Source organism: Nannospalax galili, unplaced genomic scaffold, assembly GCF_000622305.1.
Source record: "Nannospalax galili isolate Female #2095 unplaced genomic scaffold, S.galili_v1.0 scaffold321, whole genome shotgun sequence".
In the NCBI taxonomy this organism is placed as follows: domain Eukaryota; kingdom Metazoa; phylum Chordata; class Mammalia; order Rodentia; family Spalacidae; genus Nannospalax; species Nannospalax galili.
This window is the reverse complement of record NW_008345972.1, coordinates 3,431,597-3,448,454: the sequence shown is the minus strand read 5'-3', so window position 1 is coordinate 3,448,454 and position 16,858 is coordinate 3,431,597. Positions and strand designations below refer to the sequence as shown.

Genomic DNA, 16,858 nt, shown 5'->3' with positions numbered 1-16,858 from the left:
AAAAAAAAAAAAACCTGGCTGCTCTTACAGAGGACCCTGGTTTTCAGCACCCACATGATGGCTAACAATCATCCATAACTCCAGTTCCAGGGACTCAGACACCCCCCTGTCTTCCATGGACACTGCATGCACATGGTATACTTATATACATGTAGGCAAAACACTCAGACACATAAAATAAAATACACAAATTATTTTAAATAATAAAACTGAAGATGTAGCTAATTGGTAGAGTGCCTAACATCCACAAAGCTCTGCGTTCCATTCCCAGCACTCATTAACCCAGAGTGGTGGTGCACACCTGTAATCCCAGTACTTCGGAGGGAGAGACAGGAAGGTTACTGGTTCAGGGTCATCCTTGGCTACAAAGCAAGCTCCAGGCCAGTCTGGGATACATAAGACACTGTTGCAAGCAAGCAAGCAAGCAAGCAAGCAATCAAACAAACACAAGGGCTGGTGAAATGGCTCAGCTGGTAAAGGTGCTTACTATGCAAACAGAGTTCATATAGAGGTGGAAGGAGAGAACTGAATCCACAGTTGTTTACTGACTTCCACAAACATGCTGTGGCATGCCCCTTTACCACACACACACACACATAACCCAATATATTTATTCTTAGTCTGGAGAGAGGGCTCAGAAGTTAAAGAGTGCATACTGCTCTTCCAGAGAATTGAAGTTCAATTCCCAGCACCCACATCAGGCAGTTCACAAGTGCCTGTAACTCTGGCTCCAGGGGATCCAACACTCTCTTCTGTCCTCTGTGGGCACCCACACACATGTCATACAAACATGCAGATGTATATGCATATACATAAATAAAAATAAAATAAATCTTAAAAAATTTCATTCTTAGTCTGGGGATGTAGCTCAGTGGTAAAGCATTTGCCTAGTATACACAAGACGCTGGGGTCCAGCCTCAGCATCACACAAAAAAGAATCTGATGCTGGGTATGGGGGCACACATTTACTCTATCAGCACTTGGAAGGTAAAGGCAGGAACTTCAGGAGTTCTAGGTGATCCTTGGCTACACAGCAAGTTCAAAAGTTCAAAGCCAGACTACATGAGACCCTACCTTAAAATACTAAAAGAAAAAAAAAAAAAGAAAAAGGATTTTGACAGTTCAGGAAAAATGCAGAAGATGCGGGGTATACCACCACTGTGGATTGGGGGGGGTTGCATCTTCATCAGGTATTGCATCTACTTTGACCACAAGAAGCTGAGTGACCTCAACTTGAAGAACAAGCTTCTAGAATGAAGATACAGAAGCTTGCCAAAGAGCTAGAGCTGGGTTTTCCAAATTATCTGACCTTAAAGATGCTGAAGCTGTTCAGAAACTCCTCTATGAAGACATACAGTTTGGTGAAGTTACCAGGTCAAAATGACCTCGAGATGGGTGTGGGTCACCAGACAGGTATACTTGCTACAAGTTCTACAGCAGATTCTTCCATCACCAGTGTTCCAGATGCTTCTGATTAAGCTACCAATAATCAGAGGAGTATAAATGCTCAGAGACAGGCCAAAAATGATGTGTGATGAGACACAAACATGTGTGCCACCATGCTCAGTTTAAGTGGTGCTAGAGATCGAATCCAGGGCTTCATACATGCAAAGCAAGTACTCTACTAACTGAGCTACATGCTCAACTCAGTTATCTGTGTTTTATTATTTAAAACAGTACTTCAAGCTGTGTGAGGAGGCATAGGCCTAAACCCCAAGATTTGGGAAGTGGAAGCAGGAGGATCAGGAGAAAGTTATCTTCAGCTACTTAGTAGGCTCAAGGCCAGCCTTTGTTACTTGTGACTCTGTCTCAAAAAATAAAACAATGACTGCTGAGATGGCTCAGCAGGTAAAGGGGTTTGCCACCAAACCTGACACCTTGAGTTCAATTACCAGGACCCAAATGGTGGGAGGAGAAAAGTGAGTCCTGCAAACTGTCCTCTACCCCTCATACATGGACTGTGACATGAATGTGCCCACCCATAAACACCACACACACACACACACACACACACACACACACACACACACACACACACACAAACAAACAAACAAAAACCCAAAGGGGCTGGAGAGATGGCTCAGCGGTTAAGAGCACTGACTGCTCTTGTAGAGGGCTTGGGTTCAATTCCCAGCACCCACATGGTGGCTACGAACCATCCTTAACCCCAGTTCCAGGGGACTCTGAAGCCCTCTTCTGACCTCCATGGCAATGCACAACACGGGTGCACTCACATACGCATAAAATAAAAATAATAAAATATATTTAAACATAAAAATAATACAAAAAAACAACCAAAATAACAACAACAAAAAAAAAAACCCGCTTCAAAACAAACTAAGACACAATGACCAGAGAGATGAATAATGGTAATCTGCTTTAGCAGATGTTCCATCCTTTTATCTCTTATCTCTAACATGGATGGAACACTGAAGCCTGCCAAATCCTTATGTATGATTTCACTGTATTTCTGGTGAGAACTTTTGAGGAAAACAATTTGTAATTTTAAAGTGGAAATTAATGGACAGAGTGGATTAGATATAGAGAAGTTGGATAAGACTTTTTTTTGGCTGGTTGTTTGGTTTTTTTTTTTTTTTTTTTGAGACAGGGTCTCCCTGTAGCCCCAGCTGTCCTGGAACTCACTATGTAGACCAGGTTGGCCTTGAACTCACAGAGATCTGCCTGCCTCTGCCTCCCCAGTGCTGGGATTAAAGGCGTGTGCTACCACGCCCGGTGGATAAGACTTTTTACACACACACATACATACATATAATATGCATACAACATATTATATGTACATTTTTTTTTTTTTTGAGACAGGATTTCCTGGTAGCTCCATCTGGCCTAGAACTCGCTATGTAGATGAGGCTGGCCTCCAACTCACAAAGATTCACCTGTTTCTGCCTCCCAAGAGCATGCTAGGATTAAATATGAGTGCTACCACCATGCCTGGCACACGATTTTTTTTTTAAGATTTACTTTTATATGCATGTATGCATTTGTATAAGTGTATGCCACATGTGTGCCAGTACCTGAGGAGGCCAGAAGAGGGCACTGGATCCCCTGGAGCTGGAATTACAGGCAGCTGTGAGATTACACCAGACATTGGTTCTGGGAATTGAACTGGGGTCCTCTCAAAGAGCACCAAGCACTCTTAACTGCTGAGCTCTCTCTAGTCCCCATATGATGTATTTTTTGTGGTGTTGGGGATGAAATCCAGGACTTCACACATACAAGTCTTCTACCAATAAGCTACATCCCTAGCTCATACACATTATATAATATATAAATAATCAATAAATCAATACAAATATCTATATATTTTTTGAGATAGGGTCTTGTTATATAAGTCAGGCTGGTGATGAAATCTAGATCCTTCTGCCTTAGCTTCCTGAGAGCTTTGATTATAAGTATATATCATATCTGTTGTCTTATTAATATTTTTCTGAAATGGGCACTGCTAAATTTCCCAGGCTTTCCTTGAAGTTGCCATCTTTCTACCTCAGTCTCTTTAGTAGCTAGGATTACAGGAAGGTACAACTGTATCTGGTTTTTGGAATCACTTGGTAAAGAAAAATTCTGTAAAGTGAACCACATTTACACTGATTAAACTTTCTGGGATGAATGTTCTAGCTCAAAGACTGAACTCACAATGCCCGAGGTAGGATTTCATGGAAAACTTGATTTCTGCAGAATTATAGACTACACATTTGTGATGACTAATCTTGGTTGTCAACTTGACTGGATCCAGGATTAACTAAAATGAGAGAGGTCAGTTCTGTTCCTTTAGTGAAACCTTGACTAATACAACATCAATCAGGTGAACATAGATGGAGGAGGTGGGAGAAGTTTCTCTTTTGGCAAGTCTGAATGTGCGTCCCTTCCCAAGAATAATTAATGGGGTTCTTGGACACCTTGAAGTATTAACAAGGTCTGTCTCCTCCCACAGACCTATTTCTGCTGTTTTGTTTAATTAACTCACCTGCTGTTGGGCTGGGGGGCAATGCTGCCGTTTTGTTCAGGTGGGGTCTCTACTGGTTTGGATTTGAAGTAGTTGACAAACCCTCCAAATATACTCTTAATGCTGTTAATATGTTTCTGGCTTGTCTTCAAATCCTGATCCATCTTGTCCACCATCTTCTCTGTATGTTCCAGGACTCCTCGCTGCCGGACCAGCTCCTGCAGAAGGCAAGAGGCAGTAACATCATGCCTTTTCCCCTCTAGTCCCAAAATCACAGTTTATTTAAAAAGTCTGGGGCTGCAGCAGGGTGTGGCAGGCGGATCTCAGTGAGTTTAAGGCCAGCCTGGTCTACATAGCGAGTTCCAGGCCAGCTGGGGCTACAGGGAGACCCTCTCTCAAAAAAAAAAAAAGAGAGAGAGATAATGTGTTGCCAAGCCTGACTTATATAATGAGACCATATCTCAAAAAATATAGATATTTGTATTTATTGATTTATTTATATATATTATATAATATATATGAGCTAGGGATATAGCTTATTGGTAGAAGACTTGCCTTGTATGTGTGAAGTCCTGGATTTCATCCCCACCACCACAAAAAAATACATCATATGGGGACTAGAGAGATAGCTCCAACAGTTAAGAGTGACTGGTGCTCTTTGAGAGGACCCCAGTTCAATTCCCAGAACCAATGTCTGGTGTAATCTCACAGCTGCCTGTAATTCCAGTTCCAGGGGATCCAGTGCCCTCTTCTGGCCTCCTAAGGTACTGGCACAAATATGGCATACACTTATACAGACATGTACATGCATATAAAAGTAAATCTTAAAAAAACAAATCATGTGCCAGGCATGGTGGTAGCACTCATATTTAATCCTAGCATGCTCTTGGGAGGCAGAAACAGGTGAATCTTTGTGAGTTGGAGGCCAGCCTCATCTACATAGTGAGTTCCAGGCCAGATGGGGCTACCAGGAAATCCTGTCTCAAAAAAAATGTACATATAATATGTTGTATGCATGTTATATGTATGCATGTGTGTAAAAAGTCTTATCCACCAGGTATGGTGGCGCACGCCTTTAATCCCAGCACTGGGGAGGCAGAGGCAGGCAGATCTCTGTGAATTCAAGGCCAACCTGGTCTACATAGTGAGTTCCAGGCCAGCTGGGGCTACAGGGAGACCCTGTCTCAAAAACAAAACAACCTGGTGAGCTCCAGGTTCAGTCAAGGATTCTGCCTCAAGTAAGTTGAAAAATGATAGTGGGAGAGACTAGACAATGACCTGTTCTCCACATTTTTACACACACACACAGTTAATAACTGAGCAAAGAACTTGAAAAGGTATCACTCCAAAGAAGATATACCAATAATCAATAGGTAAATGAAAAGGTGCTCATTAATTATTGCAAAATGCTTAATAAAACCACAATGAGGGGCTAGAGAGATGGCTTGGCAAGTCAAGGTCCTGGTCACAAAAATCTGATGACATGAGTTTGATCCCAGGAACCTACATAAAGTTGGAAGGAGAGAACTAACTTCATAAAGTGTCCTCTGACCTCTACATGTATGGTGTGGCATGTGTGCGTTCCATCATGTACATACACAACAAAAACCCAATCAAGAGTGGTGGTCCAGCTGGACATAGTACTGCATGCCTTTAATCCCAGCACTTGGGAAGCAGAGGCAGGCAGCTCTCTGTGAGTTCGAGGACAGCAGGGGCTACCCTGTCTCAAAAAGGCCAAAAAAAAAAAAAAAAAAAAAAAAGGTCTGGGCATGTAGCTCAATTGGTAGAGCACTTGTTACCTAACATGCACAAAGTCTTGTGTTAGCTCCTGAGTACTGCATACCCCAGGCATGGTAGCATTCACTGTAAATGCATACATAACTCAGAGGGTGGAGTCAGAAGTATTATTTCAATATCATACTTGGCTCCAGCCTGGGCTATGTGAAACCCAGTCTCAAAAATAGTCTCTATTTGAAGGTTGGTGCTTTTTCTGGCTTCCCATAGGGCTGCTGCTGATTTCATCTTTTTTTATTTATATTTTAAAAATATTTAATTATTTTCATGTGCATGAGTGTTTTGCCTGCATGTAGTTAAATGCACCTTTGTTGTACAATGCCCACAGAGGCCAGGGTGTTGGATCCTCTGGAACAGGAGGTACAGATGGTTGTTAGCTGCCATGTGAGTGCTGGAAACAAAACCTAGATCCTTTCCAAGAGCAGCCAGAGTTTGTGTTCACTAAGCCATCTCTCCAGCCCGGATTTCACCTTTTTTTTTTGTAAAGAAAAGCTTACAAAGTAACAGGTTTTCTTATGACACTTTCTTTTTTAAAAAGTTTAAAACTACATTTATTGTTGGGATGTGGTAGTGCACACCTTTAGTCCCAGCACTCGGAAGGCAGAGGCAGGTGGAGTCTGTGAGTTTGAGGCCAGCCTGGTCTACATAGTGAGTTCTAGGCCAGCTGGGGCTACAGGGAGACCCTGTCTCAAAAAGACCAAAAAAGTTGGCAAATCCTTTGATTTCTTTGATTTCTTATTCCTATTTTTCCCCCCTTAAACTTTTGTATATATATTTTTATGTAACCTGCTTCAAGTTATTTCTGGAAAAGCGTGTTAAAAATTGCCTCTCTTTGGAATAAAAAATAAATAAGACAAAAAAATTACATTTATTGATTATTTTGTTGGGGGTGCACATGTGGAGGTCAGAGGACAACTTGTGGAGAGTAAGTTTTCTCCTTTCAACATGTGGGTCCCAGTGACTGAACTCAGGTTGTCAGGTTTGGCAGTAGGCGCCTTTTTGCATGGAGCCATCTCGCTGGTCCCTCCTTTCATACATAGTTTTGGTTTACTTTCTTGCTCTCTGTCCCCATCCCTGCTGTACCTTTCTGCTCTCCCCCAACCCCAGTATTCCTCCTTCTACTTATCTATCACATGTGTTTGATTATCTGCTCCTTACCTTAAGGCCTCCCCCCACCCTGGTCTTATGGGCCCCTTTCTAGTTTCACATTTACTCCCAAATAATAATATGCATGTTTAACAATTAGAAACTAGGATTCACTTATGAGAGAGAACATTTGCCTTTCTGAGCCATGGTTACCTTACTTAATGCAATATTTTCCAGTTCCATCTATTTTCCTACAAATGTCATAATTCCATTTTTCTTTATGGCTGAATAAAATTCCACTGTGTTTATGTACCACATTTCATTATCAATTCTTCTGTTTATAGACATATAAGTTGATTCCATTTTTTTTTTTTTTTTTTTTTTTTGAAGCAGGGTCTCCCTGTAGCCCCAGCTGTCCTGGAACTCACTATGTAGATCAGGCTGGCCTTGAACTCACAGAGATCTGCCTGCCTCTGCCTCCCAAGTGTTGGGAATACAGGTGTGCGCCACCATGCCCGCCTTGGTTGATTCCATTTCCTTGCTACTGTGAAAAGAGCAGAAGGAAACATGGAGTCCTCTGGGTATATGGTCAGGATTATACAGCCAGGTTGCACAGTAGTTCTATGATGGCTTGCCTCCCAAGTGTTGGGAATACAGGTGTGCGCCACCATGCCCGCCTTGGTTGATTCCATTTCCTTGCTACTGTGAAAAGAGCAGAAGGAAACATGGAGTCCTCTGGGTATATGGTCAGGAGTATACAGCCAGGTTGCACAGTAGTTCTATGATGGCTTGACAAGGACAAAATGCTAGCTGAATCTTCTCACTATCAAGCCAAATTCCTGGCACAAGTCAGAGTATCTTTTTTTGCTGAGAGCCCTGCAAGAGACAGGTGCCGCTTCCCTGAAGACTTGGCTGCATGTGTGCCCATTCTGTCCCTTGTCACATCATACCTTTTCATAAATTCCCTTGATGGGATTGACAATGGGATCTTCATAAGTCCAAGTGAGCACATATGGGACTGGTGTTGTCATTTCTAAGAGGACCACATTTTCTTTTCTCTGCCACCCTACTTGCTGTCTTTGCTGAAGTCCTGTCTGATGTGGGCTCCCAGGACCACACTGGGTCTGTGTCAGGGTTAGAGTCCAGGCCCTACACTGGCAGCAGATTCCCTCTAGTCCTCCTCAGTCTTAACCCTTACAGGCCTAGACCTGGCACTGCCCCCTCATCTGGACCTAGTGTTCTTCCTGTTCAGACATGGGGATTCTCAGTGGCCCACCTAAGCCTACTAGCCTTTGCCAGATCTTCAAATTTGACTTCACAGACTAATGTCCTTTCTGGGCATAACCAGTGTCTGATTGCCATGCATTGACACTTTCAGCTTTAAAACCCATAGCAGAGCTACCCTTTCATACAGTCTTTGTGCATGCTACCTTTTCTGTCTGTAAGGCTCTACCCCTGGATACTCATGTGCCTCAGTTCTTCATTTGATTCAGGCCACCATTCAAAGCACTTTCTTAGAGAAACTTTTCTCAAACATCTCTGAAGTGGAACTCCTTCCAGTAGTCCTCCTATTTCAACATGCTTTGGTTCTCTTTACAGCATGTGAATTCTGTGAGGCAGGAACTTACTTTGCTTACTGCTGAATTTCCAGTGCTCAAGTCGGCAGTTGTTTGTTGCAAATCTGCCAAAATGATACTCTCTATTCACCAGGACAGCCTGGATTATATGCCTCGGGGGCTGGTGGGTCTGGCTGCAGATATGAACTTACCACAACAGCAATATTAACACCTCCTTTATGCATGACAAACATGCTTCAGTCCTTATTAGGAATGAAGAAGTGCTGGCTATGTAATTTGGGACCTCATCATACTAGGCAAGTGTTCAACCTCTGAGCTAGCTCGCCATTTCTGCAGTCCCTATGTCAGGATTTATCTGCAACTATTCCAACTGTGTCCCTGTCTGTGCACTGACTTCTTACCCAGAAGACTCTAGCTTTACTTTTTCCTACTTCCTAACACAGCCTCTGCCCTTGGCTCCCCTCCTCTGAATCCTCTACTCTTGTGCTCCACTGTGGCTTAGCAATTACAATAACTATGCAATGTTCTTTAGTTCTGCTCTTCCCTCATACCTAAAAGCAAAATCCTGAATAATTTTAAAACATATACTCTGGATGCCAGGTGTGGTGACTGATATCTAACACTTAGGAGGCTAGGGAAGGAGGATCACAAGTTTGAGTCCAGCCTGGGGTACACAGTGAAGTTAAAAAAAAAAAAAAAAAAAGCAAAGAAAAAATGTCCCAAAACAAATCCCCAAACCTAAAAGCATATATCCTGGGAATCTCAAAAAGATATGAAACTATACAGTTAGCTTTCATACTTGAGGATTCAACCAGCTGTGAAAGAAAAGAGCTAAAAAAAAGTCATGTACAGTCATGTAATAGGACATGTACAGATTTTTGTCATTATACTCTAAGCAATATAGTATATAACTATGCATAGCATTTGCGTTTATTATGTTTTTTTCTTGAGACAAAGTCTTATGTAGCCTAGTCTGGTCTTGAACTTGCTATGCAACTGAAGATGATCTTGAACCTCTGATTCTCTTGGGTTTTCTCATTTTTAAAATCAATCAATCAATCAATCAATCAATCAATCAATCAATCAATCAATGTATTTTAGTGTTTTGCCTGCATGTATGTAGGTGTACGACATGTATGAAATACCCAAGAGGCCAAAAGAAGGTGTCAGATTCCCTAGAACTGGAGTTATGGATGGTTATTAGCCGCCACATGGGTGATGGGAACTGAACCCAGGTCTTCTGCAAGAGCAGCCAGTGCTGGGATTACAAGCATTTGTCACCATGTTCAGTTTATGTGGTACTGGGGACTGAACCCAAGGCTTTGTGCATGGTAGGCAAATATTCTACCAACCAAGCTACACTCCCAGCCCTTCACTAGGTATTATAAATAATCAAGAGACAATTTAAAAGACATAAGGACTAGAGATATAGACCAGTAGTATAGTACTTGTTTAGCATGCATAAGACCCTCAGTTTAATCCCTAACACCAGAGACAGGAAGGAAGGCAAGAAAGAAGGATGGACTGAGCAGGACATGTGTGTAATCCTAGCAGGAGGACTGAAAATTTGAGTCCTGCCTGTGCTACAAAGATCTTGCTTCAAAACAATAGCAGAATAGAAGCAGATGAAAGAATGTGTGTATATCAGATGTAAATATTATGTCATTGGTATTTGTGGGGGTTCTGGAAATTTGGATTCTGAAGAGCAACTACATAAACTTGTTGGAACTCATGTTAAATATATTTAGTAGAAGGTCTTTAGTGCATTTAGAGACTCAATGTGTTGCTTGAGTTTCTGTTTAGCAGGTGAAATTTAGAAATATAATGTGCAGTCAAAAATCTAAAACATGGGTATGAATTTATCTTTAAACTGTTTACTACCAAGCTACAGCCCAAGCCCTAGGCATTTTTCAGTAAAAAGAAAAAACTTTTTTTTGGACTGTGTCCTTCAGTATATTAAACAAACTTACAAGAACTAATTTTCAGAAGAAAAAAGGAGCTGCTAATTTTTCTGGAACGTCTTCAGGCTTATCATTGTCACAGATTGTAGTGGAATAACCAGAGCTATAAACTAGGATAAATATGATTTCTCTAATATCCATGTATTTTTTCTTCTATCTCATTCCCTCTCTTCCCACTTTTCCTTCTCTCTCTCTCTCTCTCTCTCTCTCTCTCTCTCTGTCTTTTTGAGACAGGGTCTCCCTGTAGCCCCAGCTGGCCTTGTAGACCAGGCTGGCCTTGAACTCAACAGAACTCCGCCTGCCTCTACTTCCTAGGTGCTGGGATTAAAGGCATGCACCAGCACACCTGACCCACTTTCCCTTTTCTTAAAATATTTTTAAAATTTTATATATGTGAGGGTTTGCTTGCAAGTATGTGCATCATATGTGTGCAGTACCCATGGAAACTAGAAGAGAGAGTTGGGTCCCCCTGGAAATGGGAGTTATGGATGATTGTTAGCTACCATGTGGATGCTGGGAACTGAACCCAGGTCCTCTGCAAGAGCAGCCAGTACACTTAACTGCTGAGTCACCTCTCCAGCCCCTTCTTAAAACAAAACAAAACAAAACAAAACAAAACAAAACAAAAAAAAAAGAGGTTTATTTAAACAACAAGACACTTGACTTGAAGGGAAAACTATCAAGGATTCATTTTCTTTCAAGAACAATTTATCCCTCCTTAAAGACGGATTGTTCTACATGTAACAGCTACAAAAAAAAAAGTTTATAAAATTGTCCTTTATTTTCCAATGATAAATGAAAGACATTAAAATTCTCCAATTGAACAAGGGAGGTAAGAGTTTTTGTGCTGTTGTTTTTTTGTTAAAATAATGAGAGCAAAATAACTTACTGGAATATAAAGATAAGAGCTGACTGAGCGTGCCACTAATGGAGAAGGGAGGTTTCCCAGAACCAGTGCTTTCCCATACCATCTCCATCTGATGTCAACCAAAACATAACACTGGTAGGTTAGATTAAAAAAGGAAAAAGTGCAGGGGCTGGAAAGATGGCTCAGCGGTTAAGAGCACTGGCTGCTCTTGCAGAGGACCTGGGTTCAATTTCCAGCACCCACATGGAGGCTAACAATTGTCCCTAACTCCAGTTACAGGGGATCCCATGCCCTCTTCTGTCCTCAACAAGCATTGCACAACAAGGAGGTAGGTGCACCTCCATTCAAGCAATACACTCATACACATAATATAAAAATAATAAATAAGCTGGGTGTGGTGGCACACACCTGTAGTCCCAGCACTTGGGAGGCAGAGGCAGGCAGATCTCCTGGTCTACATAGTGAGTTCCAGGACAGCTGGGGCTACAGGGAGACCCTGCTTCAAAAAGACCAAAAAAATAAAATAAAATAAATATTTTTTTAAAAAAAGAAAAAAGTACAATCTGCTTGTGCACATACACAGCTACTTTACACACAAAGGAATGGGGAATAATGGGGAAAGGAAATGAAAATAGAGACAACCATGCTGTAGTATCAGGATGTAGTGCAACCAAATTGAGAATGCGATCTTGGTCTATAACAAATTCTGCAGTAAAACAGCAGGTTCCCTTTTCGGTAGACAACTCCTGTCTGCTGCTAGAACACATCAATTGTGTCTTCATCCTCCATTTCCAACAGTGCAGTTGTGTCTGCTTCACTGACTGGCTGTCCATCAAATCAGAATCTAATCTGCCTCATTGGCAAACCATATCATTCATAATAGGCTATCATTAGTTTACTAAGTAGTGTATGCCTCTTAATCTTAAACTGCACCACAGAACCATCCTGCCCTGCCACCTTCAAATTAATATGATTGTTGTTCTTAGTCTTGATGCCATCCTTGGGCTTTTCATCATGGCATGGCTCAGCTCCACTTCACAAAAGAGGTACTAGGTCCACACTGAAGGAAGGAGCACACAAGCAGTGCCAGTAGAGGGAGGAGGAGGAGGCAGCAGCCTCTTTTTCTTTTTCCCTTCTTCCTCTTCTTCCTCCTCCTTCTCCTCATTATTATTATTTTGCAGTGCTGTATCTCAGAGTCTTACATATGCTAGGCAAGTGGTCTACTACTGAGCTATATTTTTGCATTTTTGGTTTTGTTTTTGCTTTTTTGAGACAGGGTTTTACTATGTGGCTCCAGCTGACCTGGAATTGGCTATGTAGACCAGGGTGGCCTTGATCTCATAGAGATCTGCCTCCCTCTAGCTATCTCCCAATGCTGGGATTAAAGGCATGTACCACACACTCGGCTTTGACATAATTTTAATATTCTAGTTCTGGCTGATTTTCTAGGACAACGGATGAGGCTGAGGATTGGCCTGGGCAAAGCTCTATTGGCCCACCAGGTTTCTCTAATAGTCAGTGCTTCCCATTATGACATCAAGATTTACTCACAAGCCACTCTTCTCTACTTAGAAAGCTGCAGGGGTAACAGACTGATACAACCTTCCCCAGGGCTGTAGGGAGATTTCATTGCCCTCTGCTTCCACATGACACATTTTCTCAGACGCAGAGGCTCTATGTTACTAGGCTGACTTGGTAAGGAAACCAGACATACGAAGAAGATGATACAATGGAAGCATAGAGAAATATGGGAGGATGGCTTTTCCTTGGAGGGAGGTAGATGGCCAAGTGTTGCTCTAATCTTTGGAAGTTTCTGTGCTGGAGAGCATGAGGCCAGCAGAGCTGGAGAGGCTTCTTTGGCTAAAATACTTTCCCAAAAGGCAGACGAAATGACTGGGCTCAATGCATTTGTGACCCAGCTCAATCAAGAAGGAAGAAGGAAGGTGTGGCAGAGCACGTGGCAGGGAAGTACTGATGGTACAACCTCCATGTTTCCTGTGAGGATGGGCTGGCCATGGTCCTGTACCATAGCCATTCTGAAGACAGGCCTCAGGAGCTCTGGGCCTGGAGGTATGCTCTCATGGCTCAGAAGTGGACTGTGCTGACTCATCTGCCTCTGAGACTGAGGCCACTGAAGGGTCTAGGATGGCTATGAGGGAGTTAAGCTCTGCCTCAGTTGGTAATAATGCATACCTAGCACATATGAAGCCTGGAGCTCAATCCCCCGAACTCCATATACCACAGGTGGTAGAACATGCCTTTAATCCCAGCACATGGAAGAGGCAGAGAATCAGGAATTCAAGGTCATCCTTAGCTACATAGCAAGTTGGAGGCCAGCCTGAGCTACATGACACCCTGTCTTAAAAACAACATGGTTAGAGAGATAGCTTTGTCACAGTGAACTCCCAGCAAGGATTCCTAGCCTGGTTTAAGGAATATGTCAGAGAGGATTCCTTATGAGGCTAGAGGAGAGACTGAAAACTGAGATATGAGGGAGTCCAAAGGATGGGGTGGGGTAAAAGCCTGAGTGAGCAGCTAGCCTAGGCAGCTGGAGTAACCATAAGGGAAGTGGAACTGTGTGGTAAGCACACAAGGGAGTGGGTGGGGACAACGAGCAGGACCCAGCAGGAAATGCCATGCTGAGGCTTTCTAAGGGCAGCAGACCTTGAGATTACAACTACAATCCACAGCTATGGAATCCTGTAACATTTAGATGGATCTCATACTGAGTTTGAAATGAAACTCAAATACGAACTGATAAGTACATGGAGGTCAATCTGGGATCAGTCAGCTGAATTTATAATTAGACTGGGGTCCCAGCTTCCCCATCCTATCTCTCCTCCTAGCAGGGGGACTGACACATTTCCTGTCTTGGCACCCCAGACCTCTGGACTGACCTCTTGGCCCAAACTCTCCTCTACTTCCTGATCCTTTGCATCCAGACCAACCCAATTCCTCCCTCTAGTACACACATCCCTTTGCACCTCTGGGCGGCTCAGCCCCACAGCTTCCTGGAGCCAGCAGCTTGCCTGGGTAAGTTTGGCTGCACCCACTGCACCTTGATGCCCCCAGCCTCATTCATCCTCCCATCTCCTCCATCCCATCTCTCCTCCTAGCAGGGGCACTGGCCCATCTCTTCTCATGACACCCCAGACCTGTGGACTGACCTCTTAGTCCAGAATCCCCACTGCTTCCTGACCCTTTGCATGCAGACCAACCAAATTCCTCCCTGTAGTCCCCAGGAGCCCTCGGGCCTCTTCTTGCTCCCACCTCCCTTTGCATCCCTGGGGGCCAGCATCTTTTCTGGGCCCTGCTCCGAGGCCAGCTCGGCCCTCAAATTCCTGAGGCCAGCATCTTTCCTGGAGGGATCCAGTCCTTAGGAGAAAGCCTGAGAGCATGTGATCCTCATCTGACTTGGGCCTCTGTGGGAACTCCCAAGCAGCAAGATGAAAGCAATTTGGCCACTCCAATATAAAATCAAAAGAGAGAACCTGAAGCCTAGACCAACCAGCTTTTTCATGCCCAACAAGTAAACTACAAAGGCACATAAAGATCACAAAAAGCAGCAGATCTAAACTCAACAAAGGAAGGCTTGAGTCTTACACAAGAACCAGAATCTACAAAAGAAATACACATGTCAAAGTCACAGAGAAAAAACAACATGAAAAATCAAAATAATATAACCCCACCAAGTACCATCGGTCCTCTAGAGGAGTACAATGAGAACCCCCTAGAGATAACACAGAACATGGAACTCAAAAGAACAATTATAAACATGATAGAATTCAGTGAATTTAAAGAATACACAAAGAAAGAAATCAAAGAACGAAGAGAAGACAGGGATAAACTTCTGAATGAATTCAGAAAAGAGAAATATTGAAGAATGAAATGAAGAAGGAAGCAAAACACTCAGTAACCCAATTAGAAACGACAAGAGAAAGCCTTACCAATAGGATGAATGAAATGGAAAACAATATCAAGACTAGAAGATAAATGAATGAAATGGAAAACAGAATATCAAGACTAGAAGATGAATGAAATGGAAAACAATATCAAGACTAGAAGATAAATGAATGAAATGGAAAAAAACAGAATATCAAGACTAGAAGATAAAGTGGACAAATTAGACCACTCATGCAAAGATTATGAAAAATTTGAGAAAACACAAGAATAGAATATCCAAGAATTGTGTGACACCATAAAAAGACCAAACCTATGAATCATAGGTTTACAGGAAGGAGAAGAATCTCAGGATAATGGTATGGATGAGATCTTCAATAGGTTGTAGAAGAAAATTTCCCCAAATTAAAGAAAGATGTGCCCATACAAATACAAGCAGCTTATAAAACAACAAATAGACAAGACCAGAAAAGAAACTCTCCACAGCACATCTAGTAAAAACACTAAACATATAGAACAAAGAGACAATACTGAAAGCTGCCAAAAACAAAACAAAAAAAAAAAACCAAAAAAAAACCAAGTCACATACAAAGGAAAACCCATCAGACTTACAGCTGACTTTTCAGCACAAACTATGAAAGCCAGAAGAGCCTGGACCAAAGTATTCCCACTTCTAAATGACCACAGATGCCAATCCAGATTACTTTACCCAGCTAAAATGCCTAAGAGGAAAGAAATATCTTCCATGACATAGATAGGCTGAAAGAATTCATGTCCACAAAACCAACACAAAGAGCTGAAGAAAGGAACGACTACACCCAAGGGGTTACCAAAAGAAACTTAATGAAGGTATAACTATGGAAATGCACAGCTACACCAAGAATGTGAACAGAAATTAAAAACGACAGGTATCAATACACACCTTTCATTAATAACTCTAAATATCAATGGACTGAATGCCCCAGTTAAAAGACACAGACTAGTTGAATGGATTAAGAAACAAAACCCAATTTTTTGTTGTCTGCAAGAAACTCATCTCACTTTCAAGGACAGGCACTACCTTAAGGTGAAAGGATGGAAAAAAATATGCCAAGTGAAGCCGGGCGTGGTGGCACACGCCTTTAATCCCAGCACTTGGAAAGCAGAGGCAGGCGGATCTCTGTGAGTTCAAGGTCAGCTGGTCTACATAGTGAGTTCCAGGACAGCCGGGGCTACAGGGAGACCCTGCTTCAAAACTGAAGAACAGAAACTTAAAAGTGATTCTTCTGGGGCTGGAGAGACAGCTCAGTGGTTAAGAACACTAGTTGTTCTTGCAGAAGACCGGGGTTCGAATCCCAGTACCCACATGTCAGCTAAGAACTGTCTGTAACTCTAGTCCCAGGGGATCCGACAGCCTCTTCTGACCTCTGTGGGCACTGCACAACATGGGTGCACTTACTTACATGCAGGTAATACATGCACACACATAAAATAAAAATAATAAATAAAAAATTAAAAAAATAAAAGTTTAAAAAAAAAGAAAAAAGCAAAAAGCAGGTGTTGCAATTCTAATATCTGACAAAATGGGCTTTAAACTAAAACCAATCAGAAGAGATAAAGAGGGCTACTTCATTCTGGTCAAAGGAATAATTGACCAAGAAGATATTACAATCATGAACATATATTCACCAAACTCTGGTGCATCCAACTTCATAAAATAAGTACTACAAGA

At 42.2% G+C, this 16,858-nt stretch overlaps 1 protein-coding gene and 1 pseudogene across 1 annotated transcript in view; both read right to left on the bottom strand.

Annotated features, from left to right (window-relative positions):
- Snap29 (synaptosome associated protein 29) overlaps positions 1-16,858 on the bottom strand; it is a 45,735-nt gene that overhangs the window by 12,010 nt on the left and 16,867 nt on the right. Inside the window, exon 2 of the mRNA XM_008842239.2 lies at positions 3,983-4,179. Coding sequence (XP_008840461.1) covers positions 3,983-4,179 — 197 coding nt within the window. The remainder of the gene's footprint in view (positions 1-3,982; positions 4,180-16,858) is intronic.
- Positions 11,902-13,263, bottom strand: LOC103741478 (annotated as a pseudogene).